Below are 20,742 nucleotides of genomic sequence, written 5' to 3' on the forward strand. Positions count from 1 at the left end.
TCACTTCTCTTCTTTTCACAGCTATTTGTAAGGCCTTCCCAGACAGCCATTTTGCTTTTTTACATTTCTTTCCCATGGGGATGGTCTTGATCCCTGTCTCCTGTACAATGTCATGAACTTCCATCCATAGTTCATCAGGCACTCTATCTATCAAATCTAGTCCCTTAAATCTATTTCTCATTTCCACAGTATAAGCATAAGGGATTTGATTTAGGTCATATCTGAATGGTCTAGTGGCTTTCCCTACTTTCTTCAATTTAATCTGAATTTGGCAATAAGGAGTTCATGATCTGAGCCACAGTCAGCTCCCGGTCTTGTTTTTGCTGGCTGTTATAGAGCTTCTCTATCTTTGGCTGCAAAGAATATAATCAGTCTGATTTTGGTGTTGACCATCTGGTGATGTCCATGTGTAGAGTCTTCTCTTGTGTTGCTGGAAGAGGGTGTTTGCTATGACCAGTGCATTTTCTTGGCAAAATTCTATTAGCCTTTGCCCTGCTTCATTCCGCATTCCAAGGCCAAATTTGCCTGTTACTCCAGGTGTTTCTTGACTTCCTACTTTTGCGTTCCAGTCCCCTGAAATGGACATCTTTTTTGGGTGTTAGTTCTAAAAGGTCTTGTAGGTCTTCATAGAACCATTCAACTTCTGCTTCTTCAGCATTACTGGTTGGGGCATAGACTTGGATTACTGTGATATTGAATGGTTTGCCATGGAAACGAACAGAGATCATTCTGTCATTTTTGAGACTGCATCCAAGTACTGCATTTTGGACTCTTTTGTTGACCATGATGGCTTCTCCATTTGTTCTACAAGATTTTTGCATGCAGTAGTAGATATAATGGTCATCTGAGTTAAATTCACCCATTCCAGTCCATTTTAGTTCGCTGATTCCTAGAATGTCGATGTTCACTCTTGCCATCTCCTGTTTGACCACTTCCAATTAGGTCCAATTTCATGGACCTAACATTCCAGGTTCCTATGCAATATTGGTCTTTACAGCATCGGACCTTGCTTCTATCACCAGTCACATCCACAGCTGGGTATTGTTTTTGCTTTGGCTCCATCCGTTCATTCTTTCTGGAGTTATTTCTCCACTGATCTTCAGTAGCATACTGGGCACCTACCAACCTGGGGAGTTCCTCTTTCAGTAACCTATCATTTTGCCTTTTCATACTGTTCACGGGGTTCTCACGGCAAGAATACTGAAGTGATTTGCCATTCCCTTCTCCAGGGGACCACATTCTGTCAGACCTCTCCAGCATGACCCCACCCGTCTTGGGTGGCCCCACACGACATGGTTAGTTTCATTGAGTTAGACAAGGCTGTGGTCCATGTGATTAGATTGACTTGTTTTCTGTGAGTATGGTTTCAGTGTGTCTGCCCTCTGATGCCCTCTCGCAACACCCACTGTCTTACTTGGGTTTCTCTTACCTTGGGCATGGGGTATCTCTTCACGGCTGCTCCAGCAAAGCGCAGCCACTGCTCCTTACTGTGGATGAGGGCTATCTCCTCACCGTCGCCCCTCCAGACCTTGAACGTGGGGTAACTCCTCTCGGCCCTCCTGCACCTGTGCAGCCACTGCTTCTGCAGCCACCGCAGTAGCGCGCAGGCTGCGACGGACCGCGCAGAAGCATGGCCGAGAGGAACTACCCCTGGCCCGAGGTCAGGGGCGGCAGCCGAGAGGAGCCACCCCACGTCCGAGGTCAGTGGCGACGGCTGAGAGTGCCAGGCTGCGATGGCGCAGGAGTGGCCGAGAGGAGCTACCCCACACCCGAGGCCAGGGGTGGCGGCCAGGAGAAGCTACCTGGGCCTTTTCCCTCTCCTTATAAATGTAAGATTCACTTTGTTGCTCTCTCCAAAGTAAATTACTGGGATTTTGATTCAGATTGCATCAGATCTATAGATCAAGTTGGTAATAACTAACATCTTCACAGTATTGAGTCTTTATATCCATGCACAATCTCTCCATTTACTTAGATGTTCTTTGTTTTCTTTCATCAGAATTGTGTTGTTTTCCTCACATTTCCTCTTGGAAATATTTTGTTTAAAATATGCCAACATTTTTTATACTAATTAAATGATTTTGTAGTTTCAGTTTCAAATTATTATTCACTGTTGATACATAAAAAAGCAATTGACTTTTGTATATTTACCTTGTATCCTACAACTTTACTATAACTACTTACTAGTTTGAGGAGTTTTGTTTCACTTCTTTGGGATTTTTTGTATGGATAATTGTAAAGACAATTTTTTTTTCTTTCTTCTCAATCTGTATACTTTTTTCCCCTTTGATTGTCCTATCATGTTAGCTAAGACTTTCAGTACAATGTTAATAAAAGTGGTGAGGGGGCAACATTCTTTCTTAAATCTTTGGTCCTTTACCTTGAATAAATATTTTAAATGCTTCTTTTTATACTTTTTTTCATTGTTCTTAATTATGAAAGATAATCATCAGTATAGAAGACTGTATGAAATACATGTTGCCAGTTTAATAAATGATTATAAAATAAATACGTGTGTTGTGTGTGTGTGTACATGCGTGTGCACTCAGTAGCTTCAGTTGTGTCTGACTCTTTGTGACCCTGTGGAGTATAGCCTGCCAAGCTCCTCTGTCCATGGGATTCTCCAAGCAAGAATACTAGAGCTGGTTGCCATGCCCTCCTCCAGGGGATCTTCCTGACCCAAAATACCTATATACCAACTACCAGGTCAAGATCACTTATCAGTGACCTGGAATCTTCCCATAGAATGTCTTTTTTTTGTAACTTGTTTCATATCATGTGATGCTTACATCCTTTAGTCTAAAAGTCACAGGATATAATGTAATATACAAGTTTTTTTTTATTAATTAATTTTTTTTATTTAATTTTAAAATCTTTAATTCTTACATGTGTTCCCAAACATGAAACCCCCTCCCACCTCCCTCCCCATAACATCTCTGTGGGTCATCCCCATGCACCAGCCCCAAGCATGCTGTATCCTGCGTCAGACATAGACTGGCGATTCAATTCTTACATGATAGTATACATGATAGAATGCCATTCTCCCAAATCATCCCACCCTCTCCCTCTCTCTCTGAGTCCAAAAGTCCGTTATACACCGCTGTGTCTTTTTTCCTGTCTTGCATACAGGGTCATCATTGCCATCTTTCTAAATTCCATATATATGTGTTAGTATACTGTATTGGTGTTTTTCTTTCTGGCTTACTTCACTCTGTATAATCGGCTCCAGTTTCATCCATCTCATCAGAACTGATTCAAATGAATTCTTTTTAACGGCTGAGTAATACTCCATTGTGTACATGTACCACAGCTTTCAAGTTTGAACCAACTATTTTTAAACTTAATTATATATTTTATCTGGTCTTGCTAAAATATTGTTTGTTTGATTTTCAGCTGAGTGAAGAAACTCAAGAATATATATTGAATCTTTTCCAGCGTTATGTTGATGATGGTTTAAATTTTATCAATAAAAAATGCCACCAAGCAATTCCACAAGTGGACATCAGCAAAGTTACTACACTCTGTTGCTTATTGGAGTCTTTAATACTTGAGAAAGATAGAGTTAATTTGACAATGGTAGGAAGAGTTTTCTTACTGCTGTAAAGCTAGGAAAATGTGATTATCATATAGATTCTTTGCAAATAAACAATTCCAAACTTTCTGCCATACAGTTATTTGATTTTCAAGTTAATTTTTTAGGGGACTAATGCATGTGAATAGATTTGTAGATGCTAAAATTGGAAGGAATTTTGCACTATAGTTTACTCCTCTTCTCAATGTTTAAATTTCCTTAGTCTGTAACATATTCCCAGTGTTTGTCTACTTAAATAACTTCATACAAGCATAGACGTAGTTATAATAGTTGAAAGACACCCTTGAACTTTTGTTTTCCATGCTTCTTGCCATTCATTTTCTCATCAGAGTATTTAAATGTATGCCACTATAAAACATTACTTGGTACACTATTGAATGAAATATAAGAAACATGCACCGTGCCCTTTTAAAAATACATAAGTCTTACCAAGAGAAAACAGCCTTTAGACTTTGCAAATTAGGATTCTTTTATGCTAACATTAAATATTAAAAGTTTTTCTCTTTGTTCTTTCAGGAGCAAACAAAATTGAACACTGTTCTGTGTCAGACTTTTGTATTCTGTTACTTATGGTCTTTAGGTGGAAATCTAACTGAAAATCACTGGGATTCTTTTGATACATTTATTAGAACACAATTTGATGATAATCCTGATGCCAGGGTAAGAGCCAAATAAATTTAATTTTAACATAACTCTGAATCATTAAAATTAAATTTCAAGACTAAAACTTTCAAAGCTTTAGTTCTAGTATAAATATAATTTCTTCATTTGAAAGGTTTCTAAAATTATTCACTTTCTTAAACTAGCTATAACATTTATTGTGTTAAAATTATTTAAGAATTCTCTCCAGGCCATATGAAGAATGTAAGGTGTAAAAGTGAAGAAAAACTCCCTACTATTAACAAAAATATTGAATTCTAGCTAGTAAATTTATATTTTCACAGTGCTGTGGTTTAGCAGTTGTGAAACTACTTTCTGTATGTTCTAAAACTGAGCAAATGAATCAGTATATTGAAGATTATGGCAACCAGGTTTCTCACTGTTAAGAGAAGGTATATTACAAATATAGAGGAGAAAAATTAGAATATATTTTGTGTTATTGGATTGGAATTAGAGGTTTTTGGACTCATGAAATAGATAGATAGATAGATCATATGTATATGGAGTATATATTCATACATACATAAATTTCCTAGTTCTGTGTGCTGAGAGGAACTAGAAGCAATGGCACATCAATAGCAATGAGCATACTTAGTTGCTGATTTCTGAATACTCTTCTCCATGAAAGGGAACCAAAGCACCTTAGTGAAATGGCTGATTCCAGGACTGAGTTGAGGAAAGTTCAAAATGAGCCCAGACTATCTTATGTCGGATAATGAATAAGTGCTTGAAGAACAGTGGCACCTGTCAAAAGAGCACAGGAGCCAATTTGAAGGTATTCCCATTAGACAAATCTAGGCATATTTGAGCATCAAGATAATAATGGTGTGGATTACAAACTACTGAATGAAATAAAAGTCTGTGAGTTGATCCACATAAAAATATACATGAACAAATAAACTAGGGAGAAAGAGCTCTTCCTTACAGGAGAATACCAGCTAATCTATATAGGAGAAATGATGAGATTAGAAAGTTATTACTTTGCAACCATTGTAGTAATAATTGATATAGGCAAGAATCACCAATGGTTGCAAAAACTAGTAGGTGAAGGTTTCTTGAAAAACACTATTTACATAGTTTCAAAACATCTTCTACAAATTACTTATTAGTTGTAAAGAGAAGAATAGTGTCATTATACTGAAAAACCTTGTAGACACCATATTAACTAGGTGACCGATTTATCATCAGTATTAGCACAAACCTGTGCCTTCTGATGTGGTACATGGAAAAGTATACAGCCTTGCTTCCGAGCTATTCCTTCCAAAATGCATAACCTTACTCTGACTACAACAAAGATAGTGGAGGTGATAGAATTCCAGTTGAGCTATGTCAAATCCTAAAAGATGTGAAAGTGCTGCACTCAATATGTCAGCAAATTTGGAAAACTCAGCAGTGGCCACAGGATTGGAAAAGGTCCGTTTTCATTCCAATCCCAAAGAAAGGCAATGCCAAAAAATGCTCAAAGTACCACACAATTGCTTTCATCTCACACGCTAGTAAAGTAATGCTCAAAATTCTGCAAGCCAGGCTTCAGCAATACGTGAACCATGAACTTCCAGATGTTCAAGCTGGCTTTAGAAAAGGCAGAGGAACTAGAGATCAAATTGCCAACATCTGCTGGATCATTGAAAAAGCAAGCGAGTTCTTATTTCTGCTTTATTGACTATGCCAAAGCCTTTGACTGTGTGGATCACAATAAACTGTGGAAAATTCTGAAAGAGATAGGAATACCATACCACCTGACCTGCCTCTTGAAAAACCTGTATGCAGATCAGGAAGCAACAGTTAGAACTGGACATGGAACAACAGACTGGTTTCAAATAGGAAAAGGAGTACGTCAAGGCTACATATTGTCACCCTACTTATTTAATTCATACACAGAGTACGTCATGAGAAACACTGGGCTGGATGAAGCACAAGCTGGAATCAAGATTGCCAGGAGAAATATCAATCACTTCAGATATGCAGATGACACCACCCTTATGGCAGAAAGTGAAGAACTAAAGAGCCTCTTGATGAAAGTGAAAGAGGAGAGTGAAAAAGTTGGCTTAAAGCTCAACATTCAGAAAACGAAGATCATGGCATCTGAACCTATTGCTTCATGGCAGATAGATGGAGAAACAATGGAAACAGTGTCAGACTTTATTTTGGGGGGCTCCAAAATTACTGCAGATGGTGACTGCACCCATGAAATTAAAAGACATTTACTCCTTGGAAGGAAAGTTATGACCAACCTAGATAGCATATTGAAAAGCAGAGACATTACTTTGCCAACAAAGGTCCATCTAGTCAAGGCTATGGTTTTCCCAGTAGTCATGTATGGATGTGAGAGTTGGACTATAAAGAAAGCTGATGGCCAAAGAATTGATGCTTTTGAATTGTGGTATTGGAGAAGACTCTTGAGAGTCCCTTGGACTGCAACGAGATCCAACCAGTCCATTCTAAAGGAGATCAGTCCTGGGTGTTCATTGGAAAGTCTGATGTTGAAGCTGAAACTCCAATACTTTGGCCACCTGATATGAAGAGCTGACTCATTGGGAAAGACCCTGATGCTGGGAAAGATTGAGGGCAGGAGGAGAAGGGGATGACAGAGGACAAAATGGTTGGATAGCATCACTGACTCAATGGACATGAGTTTGGGTAGGCTCCAAGAGTTGGTGTTAGACAGGGAGGCCTGGTGTGCTGCGGTTCATGGGGTCGCAAAGAGTCAGACATGACTGAGTGACTGAACTGAACTGAACTGAACTGAACTCTGACTATGGATACACCAAGACTACTCAAACTGATGAACATTCCATAAAATAAACTGGCCCATATTTTTTAACAGTGTCTGTCATGAAGGAAAACTGAGGAACTTTCTCAGATAAAGAGACTAAAGAGATATAATCAAATGCAATGCAATATCCTGGATTGGATCCTAGACTGAAAAAAATATGGCTATAAATAACATTGTTAATAGACAGTACTTGAATATAGAATGTAAATTGGATAATAGCATTGTATTAATATTCAGTTTTCTGATTTCAGTCATTTTAGTGTGGTTGTAAAATATCCCTGCTTTTTAGGAAATGCTCACATACTTAGGGTAATACAGCATAGTGTATATAACTGACATCTTTGAGTAAGAGAAACACTAAATCAAGAGGCAAAATGTGAACAGTCAGTTAATCTATATAAGAAACATATGGGAATTCTTTTTACTATTCTTTTAACTTTTCTATAAGTTTTGAATTATATCAAAATAAAAAGTTCCCAAAAGTAAAATCCCTAAGATAAGAAACTAAGGCCTATGGATTAAAACCTTCTGGTAGATATGAAACCCTGCTGGATCTTCAAGATCATTGTATCATAATTGGACAAGATGAACCTAGTTGAGGACAACTGAGAATCTGAGACAGAGAGACAGATCCCTCTGGATCAACGGAAATGATCTGGGTTCATCAAAGGGCTGTGGGAGATGGCCCAGGGCAAATAGTCAGTTCAACAAATATCTGTGGAAAACCTCTTACATGGTAGACACTATTCTGGATATGAGAGCTAAATCAAGTAACCAAAGTCCCTAGCCTCATAGACCTTACATTACTGTCAGGGGAGTCAGCCACAGACATGTATACATCAATGACAATTCAGTGCCATGGAGATGAATAAAGCAGAGTAAGGATGACAGTACTGAGGGTCAGAGGGAAACTGTTTTATATATTAATATTAGTCAGGAAAGCTTTGCTAATTAGGTCATGTGCAGAGTTCTGAATAAAGTCAAAGCTCTAATGGTTCCATAGAGGAAAGCAATCCAGTCAGAAGGAAAACCAAATATGAATGCCTTTACTCAGTGAATGATTGCTTGACAGTTTTGAAAAACAGCAGACTTGCAAGGTCAGAGTGGAAAAATCAAGTGGGAGTGTAGTATAAAATGAGGTCATGGAAGTAAGCAGGGGAACAAAAAATATAGCCTTGTGAGCCATTGTAAGGACCTTGATTTCACATTGGGTGTGATGAGAAGCTATTGAAGCATTATGACCTAAGATGTTTAGAAGGACAGTGCCAGCCCCTGTCCTGGAAGTGGTAATTCTACTTGGATAGCAGGAGGGAGTCCAGATGAAAAAGTGGATTCCTCCTTCGGTCTGCAAGCCCCAAATGAGTGGGCTGATGACTTTTTGTTTCTTGCCTCAATAAATGGTCTGACAGCCACATGGTAGTAGCCAGAGCTCAATGACTGTTATAGATTCTTCCTTCTTTACTCATCTGAGTTAAAGTGAGTGAACTTTTTCCTCTAATAAGTTTTTTTCAAATGTGGCCTCTTCTCTTCATCCTTACATGCATGCATGGTAAGTCGCTTTAAGTCATGTCCAACTCTGTGTGACCCCATGAACTTGTAGCCCACTGGCCTCCTCTGTCCTTGGGATTCTCTAGGCAAGAATACTGGAGTGAGTTGCCATGTCCTCCTCCTCTTCATCCTTATTGCCTCTCAATAACTCATATTCTTTTCATTTCTTTTCTGGGTTGTTAAAATGCAAATTAATTATTCCCTTCCTTTTGGTCTTGTCCTTTCTGATTAAGCTATACACCATTATTTTTTAAAATTACAAGCTGCAATGCATTAATTGACATGAAATCAGTTGAAAGAGCCACAGCCCAGTTTTTAGAAATGAAATAGCCAGAAATTAAGGAAACAATTCCATTCACCATTACAATGAAAAGAATAAAATACTTAGGAATATATCTACCTAAAGAAACAAAAGACCTATATATAGAAAACTATAAAACACTGATGAAGGAAATCAGAGGACACAAGTAGATGGAGAAATATACCATGTTCATGGATTGGAAGAATTAATATAGTGAAAATGATTATATTACCCAAAGCAATGGATAGATTCAATGCAATCCCTATCAAGCTACCAGCGGTATTTTTCACAGAGCTAGAACAAATAATCTCACAATTTGTATGGAAACACAAAAAACCTCGAATAGCCAAAGCAATCTTGAGAAAGGAGAATGGAATTAGAGGATCAACCTGCCTGACTTCAGGCTCTACTACAAAGCCACAGTCATCAAGACAGTATGGTACTGGCACAAAGACAGAAACATAGATCAATGGAACAAAATAGAAAGCCCAGAGATAAATTCACACACCTATGAACACCTTATCTTTGACAAAGGAGGCAAGAATATACAATGGAAAAAAGACAATCTCTTTAACAAGTGATGCTGGGAAAACTGGTCAACCACTTGTAACAGAATGAAACTAGAACACATTCTTACACCATACACAAAAATAAACTCAAAATGGATTAAAGATCTAAACTTAAGACCAGAAACCATAAAACTCATAGAGGAAAACATAGGCAAAACACTCTCCGACATAAATCACAGCAGGATCCTCTATGACCTACCTCCCAGAGTAATGGAAATAAAAGCAAAAATAAATAAATGGAACCTAATTAAACTTAAAAGCTTTTGCACAATGAAGGAAACTATAAGCAAGGTGAAAAGACAGCCTTCAGAATGGGAGAAAATAATAGCAAACAAAACAACTGACAAAGAATTAATCTCAAAAATATACAAGCAGCTCATGCAGCTCAATTCCAGAAAAATAAGTGACCCAATTAAAAAATGGGCCAAAGAACTAAACAGACATTTCTCCAAAGAAGACATACAGATGGCTAACAAGCATGTGAAAAGATGCTCAACATCACTCATTATCAGAGAAATGCAAATCAAAACCACAATGAGGTACTGTCTCACACCAGTCAGAATGGCTGCTATCAAAAAGTCTACAAACAATAAATTCTGGAGAAGGTGCGGAGAAAAAGGAATCGTCTTACACTGTTGGTGGGAATGCAAACTAGTACAGCCACTATGGAGAACAGCTTTTGCTTAAAAAGCTGGAAATAGAACTGCCATACAACCCAGCAATCCCACTGCTGGACATACACACTGAGGAAACCAGAATTGAAAGAGACATGTGTACCACAATGTTCATCACAGCACTGTTTATGATAGCCAGGACACAGAAGCAACCTAGATGTCCATTGGCAGACAAATGGATAAGAAAGCTGTGGTACATATACACAATGGAATATTACTCGGCTATTAAAAAGAATGCATTTGAGTCAGTTCTAATGAGGTGGATGAAACTGGAGCCTATTATACAGAGCGAAGTAAGTCAGAAAGAAAAACACTGATACAGTATATTAACGCATATATATGGAATTTAGAAAGATGGTGACCATGACCCTATATGCAAGACAGCAAAAGAGACAGAGATGTAAAGAACAGACTGTTGGACTCTGTTTGAGTGGAAGGGTGCTCAGGACTGGTGCACTGGGATGACCCTGAGAGATGGGATGGGGAGGAAGGTGGGAGGGAGGGTCAGGATAGGGAACACATGTACAACCATGGCTGATTCGTGTGAATGTATGCCAAAACCACCACAATATTGTAAAGTAATTAGCCTCCAATCAAAATTTAAAAAAACTAAAAACCAAAAAAAATATTAAATCAAACCTTATAAAAGTGGATGGTAGGCAATAATAAAGATGAGAGTAAATACCAATGAAATAGTGAAAAATTTCAAATGTAGAAAATAAAAGCAATTTTATAGACTTGTTGTAAGGATTGAATGAGTTATAAAATAGAAAGCTCTTAGAACTTTGAAATATTAAGCATCCATGATTATGAAAAAGATTATATACCAAATGAAAAAATATTGGTGATAATTTTAAGCAAGCAAAACAAAATATGGTTTATAAATCATATCATATATATATATTTAGATACCTATATACATATGACATGTATCTATATATTTTACAAAACTATTCCCATTCTATGACTTTTTAAAATTATATACATGTATGCACAAGGGCTAGAAGAGAACATGGACAAATAAAAATCACTTTTAACTGAAAAAAAAAAAAGAAATGAAATAGCCACCATCACAACTTTTAGTCAACTCTATATTGGAGATCCTAGCCAGGGCAGTAAGGCAGGTGAAAAAATAAAATATAAACTTTAGAAATGAAATAAAACTGTCATTATTTGAAGGAAACGTAACTGACTATGTAGAAAATCCTAATAAGGTTTTCTTAATAGAATAGAATGTGAAATAGAGTGATACTTCGGGTAAATATTATACATATTTAAACAAACACAGCTATATGTATGTACCAGATCACCATGTGAAATTGAGTCACTGTCAATAAATATCAGCAAGATCCTCTTTGACCCACCTTTTAGAGTGATAGAAATAAAAACAAAAATAAGTAAATAGGACCTAATTAGAAGCTTTTGCACAGCAAAGGAAACTACACAAAATGAAAAGACAACCCTCAGAGTGGGAGAAAATAATAGCAAAGCAATTGAAAAAGGATTAATCTGAAAAATATACAGGCAACTCATGCAGCTCAATATCAGAAACACAAGCAACCTAATCAAAAAATGAGAAGACCTAAACAGACATTTCTCCAAAGAAGTCATACAGATGACCAATAATACATGAAAAGATGCTCAACATCATTCATTATTAGAGAAATGCACATCAAAAGTACAATGAAGTATCACCTAACACTGTTCAGAATGGCCATCATCAGAAAATCCACAAATAGGTGTGGAGAAAAGGGAAGCCTCTTGCACTGTTGGTGGAAATGTAAATTGTTATAGCCACTATGGAGAACGTATAGAGACTCCTTAAAAAACTAGGAATAAAAGTGACATTATGACCTAGCAATCCCACTACTGGGCATATATCCTAAGAAAACCAGAAATGAAAAAGACACATATACCCCAGTGTTCATTGCAGCACTATTTACAATAGCTAGGACATGGAAGCAACCTAGATGTCCATCAGCAGATAAATGAATAAAGTGGAAGTTGTGGTACATATATACAATGGAATATTACTCAGCCATAAAAAGGAAAGAATATAAGTCAGTTGAACTGAGGTGGATGAACCTAGGTCCTGTTTTACAGAGTGAAGTAAGAAACAGAAAAATAAATATCATATAGTAAATGCATATATATGGAATCTAGAAAAATGGTACTGATGAACCTATTTGCAGGGCAGGAATAGAGACGCAGACACAGAGAACAGACTTGTAGACACAGCAGGGGAAGGAGAGGATGGGATGAACTGAGAGTGTAGCCTTGAAACATACACATTACCATATGTAAAGTAGATAGCTAGTGGGAAGCTGCTATATAACACAGGGAGCTCACTCCGGTGATAACTTCTGTGATGACCTGGGAAGGGGCATGCTGTTCTACAGCAGAAACCAACACAACACTAAAGCAATTATTCTCCAATTAAAAATAATTTTTTTTGAAAAGGGTCACTGCCCAGTAAGCTTGAAATACCACTGTTTTGTGCAGCTGCCAGAATGAACCTTCTGAAATGCAATCTGATCATGTTACCCACTTAGAATTCTTCACTGAACTCTTGCTGCAAGCTCTTTAACAAATGAGGTTTTTATAATTTGGTCACATCTATGTGCCCAGACTTATCTCTAGTTTCCATGTGCATGGCACTTTCCATGGCTTCCAGACCTGTTTTCTTAGCGTGAACCCTGACTCCTTTTTCCCCATCTCCACTTTATCCCTTCTCTGCCCATCTGACTCCTGCTTATCCTTCAAGTCTGAGTTGTAGCATCACCACCCCCTAGTGTGTTAGGAGATGTTAGTAACTCAGTCGTGTCTGACTCTTTGCAACCCCATGGACTATAGCCCACCAGGCTCCTCTGCCCATGGAATTCTCCAGGCAAGAACACTGGAGTGGGTAGCCTTACCCTTCTCCAGGGAATATTCTCAACCCTGGAATGGAACCTGTGGATCCCAGAGTGCAGGCAGATTCTTTATTGTCTGAGCCCCCAGGGAAGCCCACCTAAATCTCTAGCCACTGCTACAACGCCCCTGTGAGTAGAAATGAGGCATCCCTCCTCTGTGGATGTACTAAACTCTATTAGAACCCTTATTTCTCCATGAGTATTAACTAGTGTGTTTGTATCCTCGAGGTCGATTATAAAGTCATTGAAGACAAAGGCTGGGTCTTGTTCAGCATTTTCCCCCACACCAAACACAGTATTTGGTGTAGAGTAATCCCTTGAATTTTGGGTCTTAATGTTGAATTAAATATTTTTTAATGTAGTTTTAACATAGAACATCAGGCTTTTACTGTACAGTATTTCATGATTAAAGAATTGGACTCTGATACTTAAGCAACTACTTCTCTACAAGGCAACAAGAAATCCAAACCCATCCATGTTCTATGACTACCTTTGCTTCTACGTAACTATTTCTATGACTGTGTCAATCCTTTCAATAGTGGTGTTTAATTTTGTATCCTAGCTTCCCAGTTCTGGTGACCTGTGGAGCATTCACATGGATTTTGACACCAAACGGCTGGATCCCTGGGAACGAATCATACCCACCTTCAAATATAGCCGAGACACTCCGTTTTTTGAAATGCTTGTCCCCACAGCTGACACAGTGCGTTTTGGGTACCTAATGGAAAAACTACTGGCAGTCAAGCATTCAGTGTTGTTTACTGGAATAACTGGAGTTGGCAAGGTAGGAAACCGACATCAAACAAGAAAGTGTTAGTTGCTCAGTCGTGTCCAACTCTTTATGATCCTGTGGACTGTAGCCTGCCAGGCTTCTCTGTCCATGGAATGCTCGAGGCAGGAATTACTGAAGTGGTTAGCCATTCCCTTCTCCAAGGGATCTTCCCAACCCAGGGATCAAACCTGGGTCTCCAGCACTGCAGGCAGATTCTTTATCATCTGAGCCACGGGGAAGCCCCGCATCGTACAAGCAGCTCTGTCCAAAATGAGGGCACAATGAACCTAGAATTGTAAGCCCCATAAATAACACCTTATTTCTCAGGGGAATTTCTTCTGAATTTGTGTCACTTTTTCAGGAAGAATATAACTATGCTGAATCTATATCAGCTCAACAGTTTGCCACTTTCTGAATAAATCCTTGGTGTCAATAATATATATAAACCAGAGGACCCTGTGAACCAAATCTTTTGTGTTTGGGAGCTTTTATGTTGTGTCCCTGAAAATTTCTGGGGCTGCCAGTTCACAAGTTAGGGTGGGAACCTGTCAAGGCAATTTGTGTCCCTGTGGACTATTAATGAAGGTCAGTCTTTCCCCTCCCGCCCATTTACTTCTACTCGGCACAGCGATGGTGTTTAGGAAAAGTAGAATATAGAGGAAAATGCTGATTATTTGGTCTTCTTGATTTGGGGGCAGTCCATATGAACAGGGACCCACTGTTTCCCTCTAAATTGTTTCTAAGTCTCTGACTCTTGCTATCAAATTAACCTGGATAGTAGCCAAGATGGAATTTGGTATAAAACTAAAATAAAATTTTTTGCTGAGATAGAGCTAATTAGAATATTTCCTTGGTTCTGATAACTGTAATTAAATGGAATCTCCAGGAAGAAAAAGACATTTCAATCTAGCTTTAACCTCCCTCCCTCCTCTTATCCTGATTTTACTCATTGTACCAGATTATTACTGATATACATAATTGAAAGATATTGAATGTAAATCAATTAACATCTTTTTTTAAATTTTGAAGTCTGTTATTGCGAAAGGACTGCTAAATAGAATTCAAGAATCAGCCGGCTATATCCCTGTTTATCTAAACTTTTCTGCTCAAACTTCATCTTCAAGAACACAAGAGATCATTGAGTCAAAACTGGAAAGAAAAAGAAAAAATATCCTAGGTGAGATTTATTCTTGTCATTTGCCTCACACGAATTATTTATTAAGCTAATTCACAAAAACAGTACATGTAATAAAGTTACAATTGGATATTTCCTTTGCTTAATTTATCTGTAAAGGTAATTCTGTTCATGACATTCTTTCATGGCTTTAGATCTGGATATCTTACTGTTAGCAAGCAAGTCGTTTACGTCTGTCATCACCTTCAACTCAGAACATCTTCTCTCTCCACCTCTCCAAGGCGCTCCCTCGCTCTACTCGCTCTTCTTTCAAACCTGCATTGATTTCCCTTTATTTAAAGCAAACAAACCTCTTTATATCTGGTGCACTGAGTTACCTGAACCCAATAGGGAATAAGCATGAAACTGCTATGGGGTTTCTTCAGGCAGCACTTTCCCCCCAGGCTTTGTGGGATCTCCCTCACCCTTCCTTTTCAACTGTTTCTATCAATACCATAACTTTCTGGTCACTTGCCGTCATTTTGAGTCTGGCCCAATGAAGTCTTCAATCCCTAACCTAATTTTTTTTTTGTCTTTTTTTAAGTATCGTTGTGTTAATCTCTGCTGTACAGCAAAGTGACTCAGTTATACACATATGTACATTCTTTTTTATATTCTTTTCCATTATGGTTTATCCCAGGAGATTGGATCTAGTTTCCTGTGCTCTTCAGTAGGGCCTTGTTGTTTATCAATCCCCAACCAATTTAAAACTCCTCCCAGGGACTTCTCTGGTGGTCCAGTGACATAAGCAGGTGGTGCAGGTTTGATCTCTGATCCGGGAGCTAAGATCCCCACATGCCTCGCAGCCAAAAAGCCAAAACATAAAACAGAAGCAGTGTTGTCAGAAATTCAATAAAGACTTTTTTAAAAAGCTCTTCCTCTCCTCTGTTGTAAGCCAGATTTGTGGCTGGAGGTGCTAGAGGCGAAGAGGGGCATGAGTGCTCTTTTACTCTTCCCACCCTGCCTCTGGGAGGCTCTAGTGTATCGGGATGGGAGGAGAAGGGAAGGACAAGGTTCTCTGTAAGTGAAGTTTAGATGGGCCTCTGTGGGTTGTCTTTGCTTCTCTGTTGGCGAGACGGCTGTCCATGCCCTTGGTGTGACACGCTCCAAGAGCAGGCCCTCTGAAGGATTCTCGAAAGAACTGTGTGCAGGCCAAGCCCTGACCGCCCCACTGGAGGCTTCCCTGACCTCCCCACTGGAAGCTTCCCTGACCTCCCCAGTGGAAGGTTCCCCTGACCTCCACACTTGAAGGTTCCCCTGACCCCTGCATGGGAAGGTTCCCTGACCTCCTCCCCCAAAGAAGATTCCCTGACCTCTCCATTGAAAAGTTCCCTGTTGGCAATGAGTCTCTGCCCCACTCCGTCCCACCCTCCTGAGGCACATCCTGCAGCCTCTTGTGCTATGGTCCGCTTGCCCAGCCCACAGCCCTCCTGAGTGGAGCACTAGGCCAAGCTCAGGCCCAGCTGCCCTCCACATGCCATCATCTCAAAAGCCTTGCTGTGCCAGCTGCTCTGTCAACCCCTTTTTGTTCCTCCTTTCCAGCTCAAGTAGATGCAGGTCAATAGATGCCAGTCTTTCTGGTGGGGGCCCCAAATTTTTATGAATGATTGTCTTAGAACCCTTCCATACCCCTGACCTGCTACTTGACTTCCAGAGGCCAGAAAATGAAGTGAGCCCATGAGATTTACCTTATTTTCTTTGCAGTTGTCACTGATGCCAGATACCAGCATGGGTGGAGTCACTTCCTCTGCTTACGTTGTTCTCTTTTCTCTGTTTATCACTTGTTTTTCCCTGAATGTACATACTGACTTTCTTCAGGTTAGATAGGACATTGTACAGCTCCAGTGGATTTCCCTTTGACTTAGTTTGTTGTTGTTCAGTTACTCAGTCATGTCTGACTCTTTGCAACCCCATGGACTGCAGCCTCCTAGGCTTCCTTGTCCTTCACTATCCCTGTTTTGATGTTATAAAGGTGCTTTTGAAAATCCAGCCATGCTTTCCCTATAGAGGATAGTGGGATGGCATTTATGTAAGGAAACCTGGAGATTTGTCTCCTTCCTAGTGTGAAAATGAAATGACCTTCTTCACTCCGTGCCCAGGCTGTGCACTTGGTGAGGATGGTTGGGAGTGGTTGGGTTGAGGAAGGTCACCCAAAGTGCTGGCATCATCATCATCTCACCTGGATGGTGAGAGTGAGTGCTGTGCTTAGGATGCACTTCATTTCCTAGGCTGGAGATTCTTAACCTAGAATTACAAAATCATATCTGGGAAAGCGCTCTTGCATTTTCTAAGAAGGCCTGCAACTTTCAGCATATTTTCCAAAGGGTTCAAGCAATCAAAAAGAATCCCTCAACACTGTAAATCAATTATGTATGCTCAGTTGCTCAATCATGTCTGACTCTTTGCGACCCCATGGACTGTAACCTGCCAGGCTCCTCTGTCCATGGGATTTCTCAGGCAAAGGTACTGGAGTGAGTTGCCATTTTGGTGAGGGACCATCTGATAATGTGAGTATCCTGGCTGAGTCTATAGCTCCCTGTCAGAGCCTGGATGGGACCAGAGGGAGGTCTCTCCTCCTCAACTCAGGATTCCCCTAGGGCCTTCCTCACACTTAAGAGCTGAGCTCATTATGACCTACATGGTGTGCATTGAGTCCAAAGCCTTACCTAAGCTTTGTCGTATGTTTTGAAAGTTTCAAAAGTGAGTTACTCATTTGTGTCCAACTCTTTGTGACCCCATGGTCATTAGCCTGCCAGGCTCCTCTGTCCATGGAATTCTCCAGGCAAGAATACTGGAGTGGGTTGCCATTCCCTTCTCCAGGGGATCTTCCCAACCCAGGAATCAAACTGAGTCTCCTGCATTTGCAGGCAGACTCTTTACCATCTGAGCCACCTTACTGAAGACAAATCATAATTCTTAAACTCATTTTCTTTCCCTAGGAGCACCAGGAAACAAACGAGTTGTGATTTTTGTTGATGACCTAAACATGCCCAGGCTGGATCGCTATGGCTCTCAGCCTCCCATTGAATTACTTCGGCAATATCAAGATTTTGGTGGATTTTATGACAGAAACAAACTTTTTTGGAAAGATATACAGGTTACTTTAGGTTTTAAATGACTTTGTGTGTCTCCATGTAAACAGCAATGAAATGTGGTGCACTCATTAGTTAGAGTTGCCATAACTAAGTACCATAGTCTGGGTAACTCAAACTGTAGAAATTTATTTTCTCCCAGTTCTATAAGAGGGAAGTCCAAGGTCAAGATTTCAGTAGGGTTTCTTTATTCTGTGGTTTCTCTCCTTGGTTTACAGATGGCCACATTCTCCCTATGTCTTCTTATGATTTTCTCCTTGTGTCCATCTTTGTTCAAATCATCTCTTCTTATAAGGAGACATCAATCATATTGGATTAAGGCCCATCTTAGTGACTTCCTCTTAACTAAGTTACTTCTTTAAATACCCATCTCCAAATATAGTCATATTGTGGATACTAGGAATTAAGACTTCAGCCAAAAGGAGGTTCAGTTCAATTCAGTTCAGTCGCTCAGTCCTGTATGACTCTTTGTAACCCCATGAACTGCAGCATGCCAGGCTTCCCTGTCCATCATTAACTCCCGGAGCTAGCTCAAACTCATGTCCATTGAGTCAGTGATGCCATCCAACCATCTCATCCTCTGTCATCCCCTGCTCCTCCCACCTTCACTGTTTCCCACCATCAGAGTCTTTTCAAATGAGTTAGTTCTTTGCATCAGGTGGCCAAAATATTGGACTTTCAGCTTCAGCATCAGTCCTTCCAATGAACACCCAGGGCTGATTTTCTTTAGGATGGACTTGTTGGATCTCCTTGCAGTCTAAGGGACTCTCAAGAGTCTTCTCCAACACCACACTTCAAAAGTATCAATTCTTCAGCACTCAACTTTCTTTATAGTGCAATTCTCACATCCATACATGACTACTAGAAAAACCATAGCTTTGACTAGACAGACCTTTGTTGGCAAAGTAATGTCTCTGCTTTCTAATATGTTGTCTAGGTTGTTCATAGCTTTTCTTCCAAGGAGCAAGTGTCTTTTAATTTCATGGCTGAAGTCACCATCTGCAGTGATTTTGGAGACCAAAAAAATAAAGTCTCTCACTGTTTCCATTGTTTTCCCATCTATTTCCCATGAAGTGATGGGACTGGATGCCATGATCTTAGTCTTCTGAATGTTGAGTTTTAAGCCAACTTTTTCACTCTCCTCTTTCACTTTCATCAAGAAGCTCTTTAGTTCTTCTTCACTTTCTGCCATAAGGATGGTGTCATCTGCGTATCTGAGGTTATTGATATTTCTCCCAGCAATCTTGATTCCAGCTTGTGCTTCATCCAGCTTGGCATTTCGCATGATGTACTCTGTATAGAAGTTAAGTAAGTAGGGTGACAATCTACAGCCTTGACGTAATCCTTTTCCTATTTGGAACCAGTCTGTTGTTCCATGTCCAGTTCTAACTGTTGCTTCCTGACCTGCATACAGATTTCTCAGGTGGTCTGGTATCCCCATCTCTTTCAGAATTTTCCACAGTTTATTGTGCTCCACACAATCAAAGGCTTTGGTATAGTCAATAAAGCAGAAGTAGATGTTTTTCTGTAACTCTCTTGCTTTTTCAAAGATCCAATAGATGTTGGCAATTTGATCTCCGGTTACTTTGCCTTTTCTAAATCCACCTTGAACATCTGAAAGTTCATGGTTCATGTACTGTTTAAGCCTGGCTTGAAGAATTTTGAGCACGTGATTGGCCAAAAGGAGGTGGAGACACTCAGCCCATGGCTAATGGCTTCGATGTTTCTTATATGTGTGCTCAGTTGCTCAGTCGTGTCCAACTCTTTGCCACCCCATGGACTGTTGCCTGCCAGGCTCCTCTGTCCATGGGATTCTCCAGGCAAGAATACTGGAATGGGTAACCATTTCCTTCTTCAAGAGATCTTCCCAACCCAAGGATGGAAGCCATGTTTCTTGCATCTCCTCCATTGGCAGGAAGATTCTTTACCACTGCACCACCTGGAGTTAAGGCTTCAGCACATGAGTGGTGGGAAGGAGGTACAGACAAACACATAAGTCAGCCCATGACATATGGCCTTAGTGTTCCTATGTGTAACTTCATTCAGTCTATACTGAGTTCTCGCCCTGCTTGATTCATGAGATATATAGACAAGTGTGACAGCCCTGGCCTCCTTAGCTTCAGATTATAAAAGACCATGTGTTGTAATGCAGGGTTATATAATGTGGAGAGAGATTAGAGGGAAGCAGCAGTGGGCAGTGGATTGATGATCAGAGAATCTTTCCCAGAAGAGGTGATATCAGACAGGATTTTGCAGGCAAGGCAGAGCAAACCAAGGAAAAGGGGCTATTTGCATCTCAAAGCAGATAGTTTGGAACACTACTTATGGGGTGTAGAATACTACTTTCAAGGTATGGAATGTGGGCACCAAAGCAACAGGAGAAGCAGAGGTCAGACCAGGGGATCATAGTGCCATGAAGAGGAATGTAGATTTATCTTCTAAGACAGGGGTCCCCAACCTCCGGGATCTAATGCCTGATGATCTGAGTTGGAGCTCATGTAATAATAATAGAAATTAAGTTCACAGTAAGTGTTATGCTCTTGAATCATCCGAAAACCATCCCCCCACATTGTAGGTGGAAAAATTGTCTTCCACAAAACTGGTCCCTGGTGCCAACAAGGTTGGGGACCACTGGTGTAAGTCATGGGGAACCTCTGAGGAAGCATTATAGA

General features: G+C 39.9%; 1 protein-coding gene across 1 annotated transcript in view; it reads left to right on the top strand.

The window, feature by feature from the left end:
* Positions 1-20,742, top strand: part of DNAH6 (dynein axonemal heavy chain 6) — a 284,532-nt gene that overhangs the window by 130,803 nt on the left and 132,987 nt on the right. Inside the window, exons 35-39 of the mRNA XM_068975806.1 lie at positions 3,394-3,576; positions 4,109-4,252; positions 13,595-13,816; positions 14,834-14,981; positions 17,918-18,075. Of these exons, the coding sequence (XP_068831907.1) occupies positions 3,394-3,576; positions 4,109-4,252; positions 13,595-13,816; positions 14,834-14,981; positions 17,918-18,075 (855 nt within the window). The remainder of the gene's footprint in view (positions 1-3,393; positions 3,577-4,108; positions 4,253-13,594; positions 13,817-14,833; positions 14,982-17,917; positions 18,076-20,742) is intronic.

This window comes from Capricornis sumatraensis, chromosome 1 (assembly GCF_032405125.1).
Source record: "Capricornis sumatraensis isolate serow.1 chromosome 1, serow.2, whole genome shotgun sequence".
Lineage (NCBI taxonomy): Eukaryota > Metazoa > Chordata > Mammalia > Artiodactyla > Bovidae > Capricornis > Capricornis sumatraensis.